Below are 17599 nucleotides of genomic sequence, written 5' to 3'. Positions count from 1 at the left end.
TACTAATGAAATTCTCAGCACTAAAACTGTCTAAAAACTCGGAGACTGAAAGTGCTGGTGACCTCATCAAGGGAGAACATGCTGCTATAATAAGATTTTACTTTATTATGCTCTGGAAACAAACAAGCAAACAAACGCATATAGAAAATGCCAATATAATTATTATATGGGCCTACATATAGCATCAAAGTGGCATGAAATATTATTATTCACACATTTTTAGAGATGGAATTGTTTCTAACATCATAACAATCTGCACTTCATTCAATAGCCGAGGAAAAGGCAGTTTTGCCAAACTCGGAGCGAACAGTCAAATGTAGTTAGGAAGAGTTTCTACTATAATTACAAGTTTAATATGATAAAATATTACAAATATAAGTTGGCAGTTAACCTAATAATACCTTGGCAGAAAATAATAACATATGCATTTTTCTCCTTTGGTTCAAGGATGAAAAACAAACAATTCTGTACAAAGTACAGTGATGGGAACGTGAAGATTTATTTGTTACAAATCATATTGCTGCATGTTATATACTATCCAACTTCCTTAGTAAGGACAAGTTTGCATGCATTTTTTTTTGCTTCAAAAGGAAATCACTTCTTAATACGAAAATTATTATGTTCTGTTCTGTTCTGTTATGTTATGTTATGAAAACAAGAAGAGCGCAGGAATCTGTCCGGAACTCATGCGTAGATTTGCTTCCTCCCGGACCGTTTTCATGTGCACATTTAAATTACACGGAGTGTTTTTTATGTCGCGCTCCTTGTCTGATTTAATCAGGGTATCGTTTTATTTTAACTCAATTTAAGATCACATTTAGGCTTATTTTATACCTCAAACACCTCAAGATGGCAGGAAACTTCTGGCAGAGCTCACATTAGTAAGTAGAGACCGGTTTTGTGACATAAATCGAGGACATTAAAGGCATTTCTAGAGGTTTTGCTGTTGCTGCGAAGCTGCAAGAGAAATAAAACCATACAAACTCATGGATTTGCCTGATTGTAGCTAATGTTTTTTTTTTTTTTTTTTTTAAATCTTCGTTAATACCATGATAAAGAATATATACTAGAATGGATGTCTTTTATTTTCGGAATAGTTTAAATATCTGGATTATTAGTTTTAGCCGGCTGGCTAGTGGCTTTGAACTGAAGAAACCATAGAGAAATTAAATTTATGAAAAATAATAATTAGTATGTATGTGTGTTATTCACTGCATTAGTTCATTTTTATCGTTTTAAGTGATTTTTAAGATTTTCAGTTGGTATAATTTTGTTTTAATGCTTGTATGAAGTTTGGAAATGAAGTGACATATATTAGGACTATATTAAATATACAATGTAATGCCGCTGCGTTGATTTATAAGTTATTATTTTATGATTGCTGATTTTTAAGTGTCTGATGTTTGTTCTTATCAGTCTGCAGTGGGTTCTGGACAAACAGGATCTGATGAAGGAGAGACAGAAAGATCTCAAGTTCCTCACCGAGGAGGAATATTGGAAGCTACAGATCTTTTTTGCCAATGGTATGGAGATAAATTGTTTTTAAAATATGAACATGGGCCTGTTCTGAATTTATGCAAATCTTCAGGTGTAATTCAGCTGCTTTGTATTTTATTCAAGATGCATTTTTAAGGAAATGTTCATTCAAAGTCTAAAGCATTAAACCTTGTCTTTAAACACTTTAAATAGTTTAATTTGTCATCTCACGGCAGTGATTCAAGCCTTAGGGGAACACTTGAAACTCAGGCAGCAGGTCATCGCAACGGCAACAGTGTACTTTAAGCGTTTCTACGCCAGGTGAGCAGGTCCTTTTCTTTGTTACAGCCTTTACTTCCTCTGTAAAGATTGATGCTCAACTTTAAGATTGCTGGCCCTTGTGTTTTACAAATGAGGGTGCAACATTTATTCTCTGTGGCTTTTTTCAAGTACACTTGCATTAAAGTTAAAGAAAGCTCTTGGCTTGTTTTCAGGTACTCTCTGAAGAGCATAGACCCTGTGCTGATGGCCCCCACATGTGTGTTTCTGGCCTCTAAAGTAGAGGTAAACTCTCAATATGGGAATTTCTGCTGAAAGATGCATCATTTTGATTTTTAATGTAATAAAAAAATTCTTTCCTTAACAGGAATTTGGTGTTGTTTCGAACACACGTCTTATTTCAGCAGCAACGTCGGTGTGTAAGTAATTTATATTTCACAAACTCATCTGACAGCATCATATATTACTACAGAAATGCAATTGAACAGCATGTAATCATCATGTTTAATATAAAGTACAGGGTTTCAGCGGGTCTTAACAAGACTTAATTCACCCTTCCACAAATAAAGAGCTTAAAAGATTTTAAAATCATAAAGTCATGCTAATAAATGTTGCATGCACTGGGAAAAAAAAAGATTGTCTTCCTTAGTATTTTTGTTTTTAGTACAAATGTCTAAACATCCTTTTATCAAGATGCATTTATTTGAAATGCAAATCTAAAATGAAAAATGTAACAAAATTATGTGAGTTTATGCTTAAAACCAGAACGGTCAATGTGGAATCAAATGTAGTTTTCTCTCTAAATTAAGTAAATGTTCCTAAGCTCCTTTGAAGATGTTCTGGTTTCAAACCTTCAATAATAAACTTACTTCATTTTGATCGATTTTACTGTAAACAAGATCTTCAAGATCTTATCTTCTGTCACCCTGCTTCTCAGGTAAACGATTTAAGAATATTTAGGCATTTGCACTGGAAAATACTGATGAAGAACTTCACTTTTTTTTGCAGTATGATCAGAAGGAGCAGTAAATGTTATTTCCATACAGAAATGTTGTTGCAGCTCATCTTGTGCTCTCCAGACATTTACAGTTATAGAACATATTGATGTGTTGCTTCATTTTATTCCTTTCTAGGTCATAAAAAGGTCTTTAAAAAGCTTTAAAATTGCCTACATAAAACCTGCAGAAACCCTGAAAATTTAATTTGATTAAAACTGTAACCCTAATATTTAACTTGACATAATCACCAAATCTCTTCACTATTAGTAAGGTTTGGGAATCCCAGATCATGTTTTCATACTAATATGGATTAAATACATCTTTCTCTGTTTGTAACAGTGAAAACAAGGTTCTCTTATGCCTTTCCAAAGGAGTTTCCCTTCAGAATGAACCACGTGAGTCAGACTTCTGTGCTTTGCTCCAGCAGAAAACTTCTAAAACACTGATCTGAAATGTAGGCGAGTTGTACCAGATGGCCTTGCTATTACAGTCCAAGTTGTTGGCCTCTTACTGAGAAGGGTTTCTGCTGAAAGAATTCCTTTTTTTGGAAATCTGACAGCGTCACTAAAGATCTAGATAAAACGGTCTGATTCATATGATGGAAACTCTGCCTGAGAGACTGAGATTGTGTGTGTGATGATGCAGCCTTCTGTCACATCCTAAGGGTCACCAAGTTTCTGACACCCAATCAGGAGCGACATTCCTCACGCTTACGACACCTTCGTAGGAAAGTCTCGTTATGGTGAAAATGACTGTTGGTTGTGGCAGCCCATGTCTCGGGCTGGTGATAAGTGTGGTATGATTACAAACAGTGTTATTTGTTGGGGACACCACTGATCAGGGGTCTCAGAGGCCTGGTGGAACGTTTATGGATAATCGTAATGGGAAAAATATTCCACATGTTTTGCAGTGAACTCCTGCTTCTCTCTCTGTGTCTAGATCTTGGAGTGTGAATTCTACTTACTGGAGCTCATGGTTGGTATTGATTCTTCTTCTTTAGGATGCTCAGATGTTTGTTTTTGCAGTCTGTTCATGGGTGTTTGGTTTGGATTTGTTTCAGGACTGCTGTCTGATTGTGTATCACCCTTACAGACCGTTACTGCAGTATGTGCAGGACATGGGGCAGGAGGACATGCTGCTGCCGCTGGCTTGGTGAGGAGCGTGGCTTCAGACGGCATGAAAAACGAACAAGCACTGTTCATTTTGCCTTATAAGTGTGTTAGAAACGTTAGAAAGTGGGCGGTGAAGGCAATGTTGATTAGATAAGTTGCCGATACAAGCCTCTTGCTTTTGAATCTCCTGAAAGCTCTTCTTGCATTAAAAAAATCTTGTTTTTAATGCAAGATCAGGTGCGACAATTTGTAATGTGAGGCGTCCGGTGTCATTTGCTTCCAGCGGTGTAATTTAAGTAATGGTTTTTTTTTTTTTTTCAGTTTTAGTTCAGTTTTGGTTTTAATTAATAATAATAAAAAAACATTTAGTGATTCAACTTCAACCTATTTGAGTTAGTTACCAAAACGACATCTAATTTTTATTTACATTTTTCATCTAATATTTACATTTTATTTTAGCTTTATTTTAATTAGCAAAAATGTTTTTAATAGTTTAAGTTTGTTAAGGTTTTTTACAAAAACTGTTACATTGCTTGAATTGTATTTCTTATAATATTTTTACATTTATTATCTTTAATATAAATAAATTGGTTTGAAGTGCAAATAGTGTTACCATTTTCTGCAGGATTATTATAGTTATAGAAATAGTTGTAGAAATAAAAACAAAAATAACTGAAATAAACAAAAATGAACTGAAATATATTTTTTTCTATTTTGGCTAGCTGCCATGGCATCATTTCTCCTTTTAATTTAGTTTAACTTAATATATGAAAATAACTAAAACTGAATAAAAATGTATAAAAACTATAGACAAACAAAAACTAATGAGAAAAAAAACACACACACAACAGAATTACTAAAACTTTAAGATGAAAACTGCAAATATAAAAATTCAACTGATTAAAAATATTAATAAAAACTATAATATATCCCAATGATACTAAAATAACACTGGTTTACTACATTTCCTAGTCATTTTCCTATAGCAGCTAAAGAATCGGAAGTCTTGCACATTCACAGAAGATAGCTTACTTCTGTCTTGCAAAATAAGCTGAATGAGTGAACTTGAATGTCCTGTGAATGTGTGCAGGAGGATAGTGAACGACACCTACAGGACAGACCTGTGTCTGCTTTATCCTCCATTTATGATAGCACTGGGTAATATCAAACTTCATATATATAATCTGAATAACCGTATAAAGACATTGCCATGTCACATACCAGTGGGCGGAGTTACAGATTGTGTGTCCCTCCTCCTCCAGCCTGCCTGCATGTGGCCTGTGTGGTGCAGCAGAAAGATGCCAGGCAGTGGTTCGCTGAGCTGTCTGTTGACATGGACAAAGTAAGACACACTCAGCTGTAAGAATGAATGAATGTTTCTGCCTTGCTGTGTACATTAACATTGGAGCCTTCCTCCAAAACAGATCCTGGAGATTATCAGGGTGATTCTGAAACTCTATGACCAGTGGAAGAACTTTGATGATAGGAAGGAAATGTCCACTGTGCTCAACAAGGTGCCCAAACCCAAACCCCCTCCTAACAGGTACGACAGACAGCAGACCTCAGTTTTCACAATCACACAACACTATATTTATTTATATGGAAATGGTCTGGGGAGCTTTCACTAATGCAAAGAGAAATGATGAAAAGAGGCAGTGCATAACAGTGTAAAATGTCTTTGCAACTCTTGAATTCTTGTAAATGTCATGGATAAAGTACAGTTTAAAAAAAAATGTCTTAAAGAGTTTGTCACAGTTTTTTAAGTTAAACATTCTTTCACACTTTCACATTTTGCACCGCATTTAACATGATTCATGATACAGCCCAATGATATTTCAGTCTTATTTATAAACTTTTATAGTATTTATTAATATTTTGAATTAGTTTTCATGTTTATATTTTCAATTATTAATTTCAGTTCATGTTTTACTAATTTATGTGCTTTTGTGATTTATTTTGACTGTCTATATAGCTTTATGGCAAGTTTAAAGTTTTTAAAATATAAGTTTTTCATCCTGTATTTATTCATTTATATTATTTTTATTTTATTGTTTTTGATATTTAGAAAAAAAGCCCTTTATTAAAGCCTGTTTTATGTTAAAATATTTTTTTCAGGTTTAGTTTTTTTTTTTAAGGGCTTTTTTTCATTTTACTTTTTATTTTAGTACTCAAAACTATTTGAAGCATTTTCGAAAAGTGGAAAAGCCCTTTATTAAAGCCTGTTTTATGTTTAAATAAATTTTTATTTAATTTGTAGTTTTAGTACTTATGCTTATTTTAGTTAGTTTCCAAGGCAGCATTTTCTAAATTTATATTAAGTTCAAGTTTTTCCATCTATATTTTATTTCAGCTTTATTTCAATTACCAACATTTTTGGTAATTTTTATAGTTTTAGAAAAGTGGAAAAGACCTCTTTTATCTCCTCTCACTTCTGCGCCTGTATTTTCTTGCTTTTCTTACAACAGTGAGACTGACCAGAGCTCAAACGGGAGTCAAAACAGCTCGTACAGTCAGTCCTAGAGCGGCCTCTGCTGGAGGACCTGAGGTGGAGTGATACACAAACACAGCACATCCCTGCACATCTGAATGCTGCTTTTCACAAGCTCATTGTTTTATGACTGTGGGGAAACCCATTCCCGGCACAAATCCTCTCTTTCCTCTCTTCTGGGCTCTTCCAGCAATCAGAGCAGAGAGAATGATGCCACCTCCTTCCTTCCACCAATCAGAGCAGCCCATGTCCGAACTGCTCACCAATAGGAAATATGCTTTGATTTAGAGTTTATTGGCAAGCTTAAGGCTGTTGTCTTGAATGTTACGGGGACACACACACACACACACACACAAACGCACCTCATTGGGTATTTGTTTGATTAAGAGGGGTGCTGTTTTACCAGATCTTGTTAGTTGATGGTCCTGACTTCCTTGAAAAGTCCCATTAAGCTTCTTCACCGGATGCTCTTTGGGAACTAAGAAAACTTGATTATTTTCTGTCTGAGAGTGACAAAGAGAGAGTGAGTGTGTTTAATCGCAAATATATTTGTATGCGTACCTCTCGTTGACCATATCACAGTTTGTATTCCTCAGGGAAATGGATCAGTCCTCTTTACAAAGTGGCTGTCTGTAAACTGATTGGCCACAGGGCTATGTGACGGCGATCTTTTGAACCCTCGTACTGTGTAATCAAATCCTGATTGGATATTTGACGCACATGTGGATGTGAGTTAAAATGCACAAGTGACACAGATAGTTGAGTTGATCACAGTATGCTTCCACCGGCATTGTAAATATGCTTTCCATTTATAGCCCTTGCCTTTGTTTTGTCTCATTATAAATTTACTGTATGATTATGCTATATGTGTACTTGCTATAACCCAAATGCATTTCTTTTTTTTGCTTTCATTTTGTTTGTTTTTTGAATTGATGTCCATGGAAGACAAGCCAATATCTTTAGGGTTTTGGACATGTAGATCTACATCTTGGGTGTGGTTATCAAGTCCCCCGCTCCCCATCATTTGCATCTCCATTATTAGTTTGGTGGACATGAAGGACCTCAAATTATTTTACAGTACATATATGTTTGGGTTTGTTTTGAATGGAATTATTTTATGTTTAGTTGTGCTTTAGGAGTGTTGCCTCATCTTTATTGAGTGAACTTGCATAAATGTGGCCCTTCTCTGTGATGCATTGTATGCATTATTTGCCTGTATATATATTTGTTAATGTGAGAGCTGTGAAAGATGAGAGGGCTTGGGGTGTTCTCATTCATTTGTCTATAATGGAGCTCAGAAGCCTTATTGAATAAAGCTGCTGTTGAAACAAAAATTACTTTTTTTGGCATGAAAAGTGTCCCGTGTTAAAATGATATAAAAAAATTATATGATATAAAAAAAAATTATATATTAAATATAGAATTTAATTATTTTCTATAATTATATAAAGTATTTTTATATATTTATAAAGTTTTAAATTATATTACATTAATATTTTTTGTTATATTTCTAAACTTAATTTTAATGGTGCATTGGCAACTACGTGAAACTTTAAAACATTTGTCGATGTAGGGTGAATTCAGGTAAATTGTGAAACTTTTTTTCTCTTTAAAATGACTGACAAAAATCTCCCAGTTGTCATGAATTAACCTACTAAATTAACTAATAAAAATCATTTAAACTATAACTATTTGATTTAATAATAATGTAAAAAACGTAAATGAAAAAAAAAGTAAAAAAAAAAAAAAAAAGAAAAAACTGAATTCCAAATATTAATGTAAACTACAGCAGATTTCCATGATATGAAAATAACACTGATGTAAATAGAACATATTATTAATCCTTCGTTCTGTGAGGTTAGTTGCGAAGCTACTTCATCAAATGTTTCTTGGAACAAAAGAATGGAACCTTTATAAATTACTGATTTCATATAATGAGCTATTATGAATTTTTTGTTACCGAACAAGTGGATCTGACCAATGAGAGTTGCGAATCTGCGCGCTCGCCCCGCCCCCTCGCAGCATCAGCAGCCCCGCCCCTGGTGACGTACAGCGCTCAGCTGTGCGGTAAACAGCGGCGGCGAGCGGCTGCGGATTGATGCCGACCCCACCGCGGGGACGGACGGCCAGCATCAGGAGGCGACATGCCCGCTGCTGCTCCTCATCCGTTTGTCCTTAGACCCTCTGACACCCACATCCTCACCACCTCCACCCTGCGGCACTGATGAAGCCTCCTCTGTCGAACCCACACCGGGCCGAAGGGCGGATAGAGGAGAGAGAGGATGTACTGGCACGTCGCCTTCGCCTGGAGCCGCTCCTGCGCGCTTGAACTGGGCCGGAACAAGAGCCTCTCGTTCGGCTTGTGCGGCTCTGAGGAGGATCACTCGTTATATGGGTACATTATAGCCTACCCGCTGCAGGAGTACGGAGGGATCATGTCTGCGTTAGGAGTCGACTCCTGGTGGAGGAAAACGCTCTACATCACCGGGGGCGCGCTGCTCGCCGCCGCTGCCTATTTACTACACGAACTGCTTGTCATTAGGTATCTATCTATCAGTGGCGGATCTAGAAAATTTTGCATGGGGGGGCAAAGGGGTGGCAAGAGGTCTTGGCAGGGTGGCAGGGGTACATGTCCTGGTTTCATTGCTGTGATATCTGAGAGGAATTGGATTTAATAGGACTGCTTAGGCTTAGCTAATCAAATGATCGATCTCCTAACTGGCACTGTATTGTGTGTTGTAACGTAACAGCCCAAACTAAAATTGGGTATTTTATTTAAAGTAATTAATTAATTATTAAAGCGATTTAAGGGAATAAAGAAAAAGAAAGGCTTGTTGTATTAGTGAAATAATTGTAACTATTTGCAACTAATATTTTATTTTTAATTTACATAAATGAATCAAGGAAATTATAGCATATTTTCAATTCAAAAAGGCAAAATTTAATAAATAAATAAAAAAAGTTGAACTTTTCTATTGTAAAACAGTCAAATATTAAATTATCTACCTACATTTTACCAGGCATTTGTTAACTTATTTAATAATTTTGACATTGATGAGCTAGACCGCTGAACTTTTAGTCTTCCTAACAACAAACAGAGCGTTGCGTAATGTAGTGCATCAGAGCAGCATCAATAATAATATTAAGTGAATCTCTTATCTGCATCTTAAGTTTATTGCCAATAATAATGACAGGTTTGCGAACGTGAACTCGGTGAGCTCGCGCAAAACACATCTTCAGCACAGCGACTCATTTAAACGCCTCTGATTGGCCGATGTGATCAACAGACATGTCTGTGATTGGCTACAATGCTCAACGTTGCAAAAGCACGTCAAAAGTACCTTTATTGCAAAGGGAAAAATATAAATAAAAATGTAATATGCACTGTTCATGATTAGTTATTCGCGGCCGCTGTAATCTTATTCACATTTGTTTTTCTGATGAATTGTTTTGCTCTGTGAGAAAGACAATTTAACAAAATATTCGGGGCTTTACTAAAAACTTTCGGGGCTTAAGCCCCATTAGCCCAGCCCTAGCGCTGCCCCTCAATATTTTAGATTTTTTATTAAGCTGTTCTTGTCTTTACTAAAATCAAAATCAGGCTAATCAAAGAGAAGAGTGCTCTTACAAATCACGAGGGAGCGATTTGACCGCTGATTTTGCCTAACGTAATAGACTCGCTGTTTTTGCTGATGCTGAATCGTCTTTAGCATACAATACATTCATTACAAATGTAACTTTAAGTTAAACGTGTGTTTAAACTACACCTGGGGAAACTCACTTCACCTTCAGAGGATCTGTCCGGGGCAGCTCAGTCTCTGGTTGCAGGGCCACCGCACCGAAGCAGACTCGCTGTGTGTATGAGCCAGACTGAGCGAACGCCGCTCTGCACGTTTGAATCAGGGACGTAACTAAGTATTTGAGGGGCAGGGGGGAAGGGCGAATAATACATTTAAAATAAAAAATTAAATTGTTCACTTTTGGCAAATGTATTGGACATAGTGGTGGGTTGTTTTTGTAAGTACAGTTTTTGGATCATTAAAGTTAGGGGGGCAGCTGGGGGGGCAAGGCTCTAGAGTGCCCCCCTGTAGATCCGCCCATGCTATCTATCTATCTATCTATCTATCTATCTATCTATCTATCTATCTATCTATCTATCTATGCAACGTTTATATATTAGCACTCAATAAGCACTGCATAGACAGTGGTGATAATAATTTAAATTATTATTACTGCTATCCATGCAGTGCTTGTGCTTTTATATATAATTTATAGAAATGTAATGTTTATATTTTAATATATTCACATTTAAATGTTTTAGATATTATTTGACATATTTAAAATTGTATAAATAATGTTTTATAATTATTATATATAACAATAATGTTATTATTCTGTTGTTCTTATTATTATTACGATTTATGTAATGCTTATATATATATATATATATATATATATATATATATATATATATATATATATATATATATATATATATATATATATATATATAAAATCCCCTTTGGGTGGAGTGAGAGGGGCATGAACAGGGTTTTTACGTAAGAAAAATTACCTAAATTAATATCCTGGACAATCATGTCAACAGAATGCAATGCAGGCCATTCGTTATCCCACGCTGAAGAGTGATGAATACAGTGAATATGAATATCAGAACCTGCTAACTGATTGAATTTTGAGCAGTATGCTATTTATTACCTCGTCTAAAGCACGCATGTTGACATGTTGATGTGTGCTATATCAAGGGCATGGCTGCAGGAGTGTCTCTATATGTAGGCCTTGAGGATGTCTCCTTGTGATATTGTGATGTTATAGAATAACCTTTATCATAACCTTATTGACAATGTGTAAATAGTGATCCGTCAATGTAGTGATCAGAGCCAGCTGGGTTTAATTCTGTGCTTTTGCTTTGTCTCTGACCTTTGCAGAAATGGCAGTGCTGTTAGCAAAACATCTCAGGTTACACAAGGCCCTAGGAAAGACTTGGTGTTATTTGATGACTATTCACATTAGCTATTGATTCAGACATGCATTACACAAATATAATTACATATTATTAATTGTTTTAAGATCAGAGACACATAAGTACAAAACTGAAGAGAGAACGCTACTGACTGTGATGCTTTGAATGTGTTTCAGCACCACTGAAGTGGACAGCGACTAATCACTAAAGACTGAACTCTGAATCGATCTGAAGTGTTTCTGGAATATTTCTGGTCCATTTATATTTTTTTTAAATAATTTTAGGAGTTGATGAACTCTGTTTAAAAATTATAAAATGTAAAAAAAAAAAAAAAAAACATTTAAAGGAGGTACCTGATCTGGAAACCAGAATATTATAGCAACCAACCAGGAAACACATTTAAAAGAATCTAAAAATCTATTTACCCCAGTTGTATTAAGTAAGAATAAGAGTAAGTATCTAATGCGCCCAAAGCTTTGCACAATAGATAATGCTGTATATGGTCATTTTGAAAAGTTTCTGGTGTGTTTTGAAACAAAATTGAAAATTGTTGAATAGGCTATGATAAAGTTGGTTTAAAGAGGATGAAATGTCAAAAAATCCCAGAGACACTAAAGGAAGTAACTAAGCTATATTATAGTAACCATCAATCTGAAAACACATAAAAATAGCATAAAAATCTATTTTTCCCCCTACATAATTCAATTTAATAATATAAATTCTCCCAAGGTAATAATAGGATTTCTCCCATTAGTATCTAATGGGCTCAAAGCTTTTCACAGTAGATGGTGTAGTATATTGCTCATTTTGGACAGTTTCTGGTGCATTTTTAAAAGAAAATTTATCACTTTATGATGTTTTAGTGTATTTGTGAACTGTTTGATCTCCATTAATTTCTAATTCACTTCCATATTTGCTGCCCTGTAGGAAGGAACAGGAGTTGGACTCTGAAGATACCATCATTCTGCATCAGTTTGCCCGGCCCAAAACTGGAGTGCCTAGCTTGTCCCCTTTCTGCCTGAAGATAGAAACATACCTGCGGATGGCGGACCTTCCTTACCAGGTATCAAAATATATGATAATGATATGTTGTGAAAAGAGGTGGATGTTTTTTAAACATACAAGCTGTTTTCTCCTCAGAACTATTTCGATGGGAAGCTGTCTCCTCAAGGGAAGATGCCTTGGATAGCGTATAATAAGGAGCAGGTGTGCGGGACAGAGTTCATCATCGACTTCCTGGAGGAGAAGCTCAGCGTGAATCTCAACTCCAGCCTGAGTCCTCAGGAGAAAGCCATCTCACGTGCCATCACCAAAATGGTGGAGGAACACTTCTACTGGTGAGAAAGAGCTGGGGTTTTTTCTTCACATATGGTCTAAATCAACCTGATATTTTAATAAACATCTTCGGTGCTTCATTATATTGTAGAAAAACAGAGATCAGATTCACTTGCATAAGTGACTTGAGTATTTAATTACTGAATGACTGAAATGTGTTAATATTCTAAATATGATGCATTTTGCTTCAGGACGATAGCATACTGTCAGTGGGTGGACAATGTGGAGGAGACGCAGAAGATGTTAGCCACAAATGGGCCGCTGAGTGACATGCTCAGGTGGATTTTGAGTCAGGTGACCGGCAGCATTGTGAAGAGAGAGATGTACGGTCATGGGATCGGACGCTTCTCCAAAGAGGAGGTTTACTCTCTGATGGAGAAAGACATGCGCACCCTTGCCACATTACTTGGTGTGTTTTGAACATCTGAGGCACAGTTTTTCGAGCTTTATTGACAGGATTTGTAGCATTTTAGTCATTTTCTATATTTAATCTAGATCAGGGGTCCTCAATTCTGGACCTCGTGAACCACTTTCCTGCAGAGTTTCGCTCCAACCCTAATCAAACACACCTGAACAAACTAATCCAGGTCTTAAGGATCACTACGAAGTTGCAGGTAGGTGTGTTTAATCCAGGCTGGATCTGATCTCTGCTGGAAAGTGGATCTCGAGGTTCAGAGTTGAGGATCCCTGATCTAGATTATTATAGATGAATCTTTGGAGTTAAGAGCTTTTAAAAACCGGTTACAAGTTTCAGTAAACCTAAATCATCCTTTCACATTGGAAATGTACTTGTTTTTTTGTTTTATTCTCCAGTATAAATAAGCAGAGATTGTAAGTAAGATACGTAATATGTAAAATTGTTATATCAAGATACACTTTACTTAATATTGCATGAGATTATGCTTAAAACAAGTGTGCATAAAAATAAACTTAATTCTAAGGCAAAACAAGAAGTTTTTTCTTACTCTGTTGATATTTTTTTCTTGTTTTAAGCATAAACTCATTACAGTTCTATTCATTAATTTTGATAAATTTGTCAGTAAATAAGACTTAAAGTCATTTTACTTTTCAAATATGAATAATCTTGAAAGAACATACTCTCACTACAGGTGAATTGCTATGAAAACGTCTTTCCTTTATGGGATAACAGATAAGGTAATTGTGACTTTTTCATCTCACAATTCTGACTTTGTTCTCTCAATTCTGACTTGTCTGCTCTAAATTGTGATGATATAAACTCATAATTGCTAGAAAAAAAGTCATAATTACCTTTTTTTATGAGAAAAAAAATCTGAGAATCAAATATCAGAGGGAAAAAGTCTTTTGACGTATTTTTACAATTCTGAACAATATGTAAATTCAGTATTCGGAGAAAACAAATAGTCAAAATTCTGAGAAAAATTGCAGAATTGTAAGATATAAATCACAATTACCTTTATTATTTTTTTTAAATCTGTGGTAGAAACAAGCTTCCATAGGTACCTGAGCCATATCTAGAGACCAGAACATCATAGCAACAAACCAGAAAACACATGAAAAATTATTTTTCTATTGTTTTATATAATTCAGTTTAATAATAGAATTTATCCTGTAGGCAATAAAAAGTATTTAATGGGCCCGGAGCTCTCCACAGTAGATGCTGCTGTATTTGGTCATCTGGCTCAGGCCATGTGGACTCTCCCAGGAACACGTCCAGAGCAGTTAATCAAAGGTGAGCTCATGAACTCATGCTTTTTGTGTATTGGAATACTGTTACATAAAGTTTTGAGTGCATTAACTGACTGAAGCTGCTTCATCGGTGCAGGTGAGTTCATCAACCTGGCCATGTACTGTGAACGAATCCGCCGCAAATTCTGGCCGGAGTGGTTTGTGGACGTCGACGACCTTTACTATGACGGACTGAGTGAGGAGCCGGATTCTCTTTCCCAGCTTCCCGATTTGGGTCTGTACTCACGCAGTGGCAGCTTCCAGGAGCAGGAAAACGCTCTGTCGCACCATGACACACCGTCACCGGACAGCGACGCCACCGGACACTCTCTGTTCGATTCTGACATGGACACCGAATGCTCAGAAATGGAGCATTTGAAGTGAAAACCACACCCTCTTGATGATGTATCTGCACGGGCCCCGCCCCCTTCGTTCTCCCACAAGCCCTTTAGCAGGGGAAGGGCTGGTCAAATAAAGATGTGGTAACATAGCAGCGGTTTTCCCAGACTCTCAGCGAGGGGCAGGTATTCTGACACTTTTTAATTAATGAGAATGAGGATTTTATTCAATGAGGGAAGGTCAGGCCATAGAGAATCCAGGGAGAAAAAGTATCAAACAGAATAATAAAGATGGATTAAAGAGTGAGAATGGAACGGCGTGAATGATGCTTCAGCTGAATCACTCCTCCTGTGGTTGTGACATCATTACTGCGCTCGAAATCGACAGAATGACATCATCACATGTGACCATTTCCCTTTCACTGTGTGTGTTTGTAGCTAAACAGCATTTCTTACATCCTTGGATTTATTGTTATACGGGTAGACAGACAGAAAGAAAGGTTTTGGGTTCTGATTGAAGTGTGTAATTATTTGTGTGAAACAACTTGACTCATTCTCATAGTCAATCTAAAATTCGCATCCAGTTTTATTTGATCATATTTATCATATTTGATAGTACTTTACCATGATTTTTCTAAAAAAGTATGCGTAAGTATAAGTCAAGTAAGCCTAAATTGCCGTCTAGTATTCATCTTGAAATATAACTAACAATATAAAAGTTATTTTTATGGTTATTATATTTATTTGTCACAGCAAAAAGACACTTGAACTACAACATTGTTCAAAATTTCTAAAAGGCCTTTAACTTGCAAAAAAAAATAAAAATACAAATTATAATCTATCAGGCTGATGAGAGAATGCATATAGTAGATTCAATAGAACAGGTTTTCCAGGACAGTTTTGATCATGTTCATAATTTAGAGGCTTATTTAACTTTTGTGGTTTAATATCAGTCATATCTCATCAGCATGTTTAATCAAGGACAGAATATTATTTGATATTGGGCGAATTATGCATTTAGGAGCAAATACGGTGAATGTATAAATAGTACATTGACAAATATGATCATTTATTTGTTTGAGGTTCAGTCTATTTTCAGTTGCAAGAAAATGTAAAATCAATATAGTCTGCAATGCAGATTCTGAATCAGTTGCATGCTGTTAAAATCTATATCATGCAAGACTCGTGTATATGTTTTCAGCTGTAATATGTGCTGAATGTGTAGCTAAAAACATCACTTGTGTTTGTCGAACAGCAAACACTTCATATGGATCTGTGATTGTGCAAGAGCGCCTCCTGTGGGCTGCATCATTATTTACTACGACAAAAAACACTGGACCAGACCAGAACAGAATACCCTGGTAATGCAGCAGTGTTACTCAAATGCAGCCATTACAGGAGACTCATAACACAATACAGATGGAGACAGACAGCTGATGTGTGTGTGTGTGTGTGTGTGTGTGTGTGTGTGTGTGTCCATCTGCTGCAGGACTGAGTCTCTGAGTCATCTTCACACATGAACACACTCGCAGGTGTGTACTTCCAAATGTACTTATCTGATGTTTTTTCAAATGCAGCATTATAAGAAAATCTGTAGGAAAAAACGATTTCAAATAAACATTGGGTTAATTAACTGGTGCTTTATCAGAAATAAAATGTTTGCATTCCAGTAATTATTTAAATGTGCCAAAGACTTAAAGGAACAGTTTACCCAAAAAGGAACATTTGCTGATGATTTATTCACCCTTTGACCATCCAACATAGAGATTCGTTTTTTTTTCTCTGTAGTGAATGGGTGCCGTCAGAATGCGAGTCCAGACAGCTAATAAAAGCATTACAATAATCCACATTACTCCAGTATATCAATTAATATCTTGTGAAGTTGGAGAAAGCAATATTATTAAAAGAGGACTAATATTTTAACCTAAAGCAATGGTCTAGAGTTAAAAATGTCTTAAAGATGAATTTGTTTCTTTTAGACACGCAGATTTTCACTACACAATACATTAGTTGATGGACTGGAGTGGTGTGGATTATTGTGATGTTTTTATCAGCTGTTTGGACTCTCATTCTGACGGCACCCATTCACTGCAGAGGATCCATTGGTGAGCAACTGATGTAGTGCTACATTTCTCCAAATCTGTTCTGATGATAAAACAAAATCATTTACATCTTGGAAGGCCTGACTACATTTTCAGCAAATTTACATTTTTTTTGGTGAACTATTCCTGCAAAGTACAAAGTCAAAAAATTGACAGCCAGTCTGAGTTAAACCATAATCTTTCTTAAGATATTTGTTTGTTTGCTTGTTTGTATTTTTCTTGATTTAAGACTGTGCCTGATACTTAAATATTATTATTATTTTTTTATTGTACTATGTGTTAATCCTGGGCCACTTGACCTTTTTTTATTTATCGCTTGTGATTTAATTTATATTTTGAAAGTATTGCAAATACTTATTCTTGACTTTTAATGAGTTGTTATATTTCTTCATGAATATCTGTAGTTGTTTTAGTTCCTGTGAGAGTTGTGTGTTTTACACACTGTTTTCTTTTTGATCATATTGAATGAATTTCAGATAATGCTCACTAGGCCAGAATTCAAGGCTTGTCTTCAAAAGCTCACTTTAAGCATTACAGACTATTGCAAATTAATTTTTAATGGTTCCTTGTTTAGCTTTAGTTTCTAGCTAGTTTTATCATCCATACATGACAATCGTGTATTTATTTTCCTCACAGGTCATATACGGCCAAACTCATATGCCAAAAGTGATAGAAATATGGCAACCCAAAGATGGAATAATGTTGGAAAGGCAATGGTAAGAGTCCAAGTCTCATGTTTCTTTTCATGTGTGTGCTGATTTTAGAGCCATATTACAGAGTCTA

The 17599-nt window shown here is 35.7% G+C and overlaps 2 protein-coding genes across 3 annotated transcripts; both read left to right on the top strand.

Annotated features, from left to right (window-relative positions):
* Window positions 1-719: 719 nt before the first annotated feature.
* ccnc (cyclin C) lies at window positions 720-7687 on the top strand. Of its 2 annotated transcripts, XM_059504856.1 has the most exons (13): window positions 720-881; window positions 1417-1523; window positions 1713-1797; window positions 1971-2040; window positions 2123-2174; window positions 3093-3148; window positions 3693-3728; window positions 3814-3905; window positions 4956-5023; window positions 5128-5207; window positions 5290-5408; window positions 6331-6410; window positions 6544-7687. In XM_059504856.1, the coding sequence occupies exons 1-12, from the start codon at window positions 850-852 to the stop codon at window positions 6383-6385; spliced, it is 852 nt and encodes a 283-aa protein (XP_059360839.1). In that variant the 5' UTR covers window positions 720-849; the 3' UTR covers window positions 6386-6410; window positions 6544-7687. The 2 variants fall into 2 exon arrangements, with proteins under 2 accessions (XP_059360839.1, XP_059360838.1); XM_059504855.1 differs by having other exon boundaries at window positions 721-881; window positions 6331-7687.
* Window positions 7688-8389: 702 nt separating this feature from the next.
* Window positions 8390-15545, top strand: LOC132098719 (failed axon connections homolog). The gene is made up of 6 exons (XM_059504854.1): window positions 8390-8895; window positions 12262-12397; window positions 12475-12671; window positions 12861-13078; window positions 14264-14380; window positions 14474-15545. The coding sequence occupies exons 1-6, from the start codon at window positions 8636-8638 to the stop codon at window positions 14758-14760; spliced, it is 1215 nt and encodes a 404-aa protein (XP_059360837.1). The 5' UTR covers window positions 8390-8635; the 3' UTR covers window positions 14761-15545.
* Window positions 15546-17599: the final 2054 nt, after the last annotated feature.

The sequence above is a fragment of the Carassius carassius genome, chromosome 22, assembly GCF_963082965.1.
Source record: "Carassius carassius chromosome 22, fCarCar2.1, whole genome shotgun sequence".
In the NCBI taxonomy this organism is placed as follows: Eukaryota; Metazoa; Chordata; class Actinopteri; order Cypriniformes; family Cyprinidae; genus Carassius; species Carassius carassius.
This window is presented reverse-complemented; position numbering and strand designations above follow the sequence as displayed.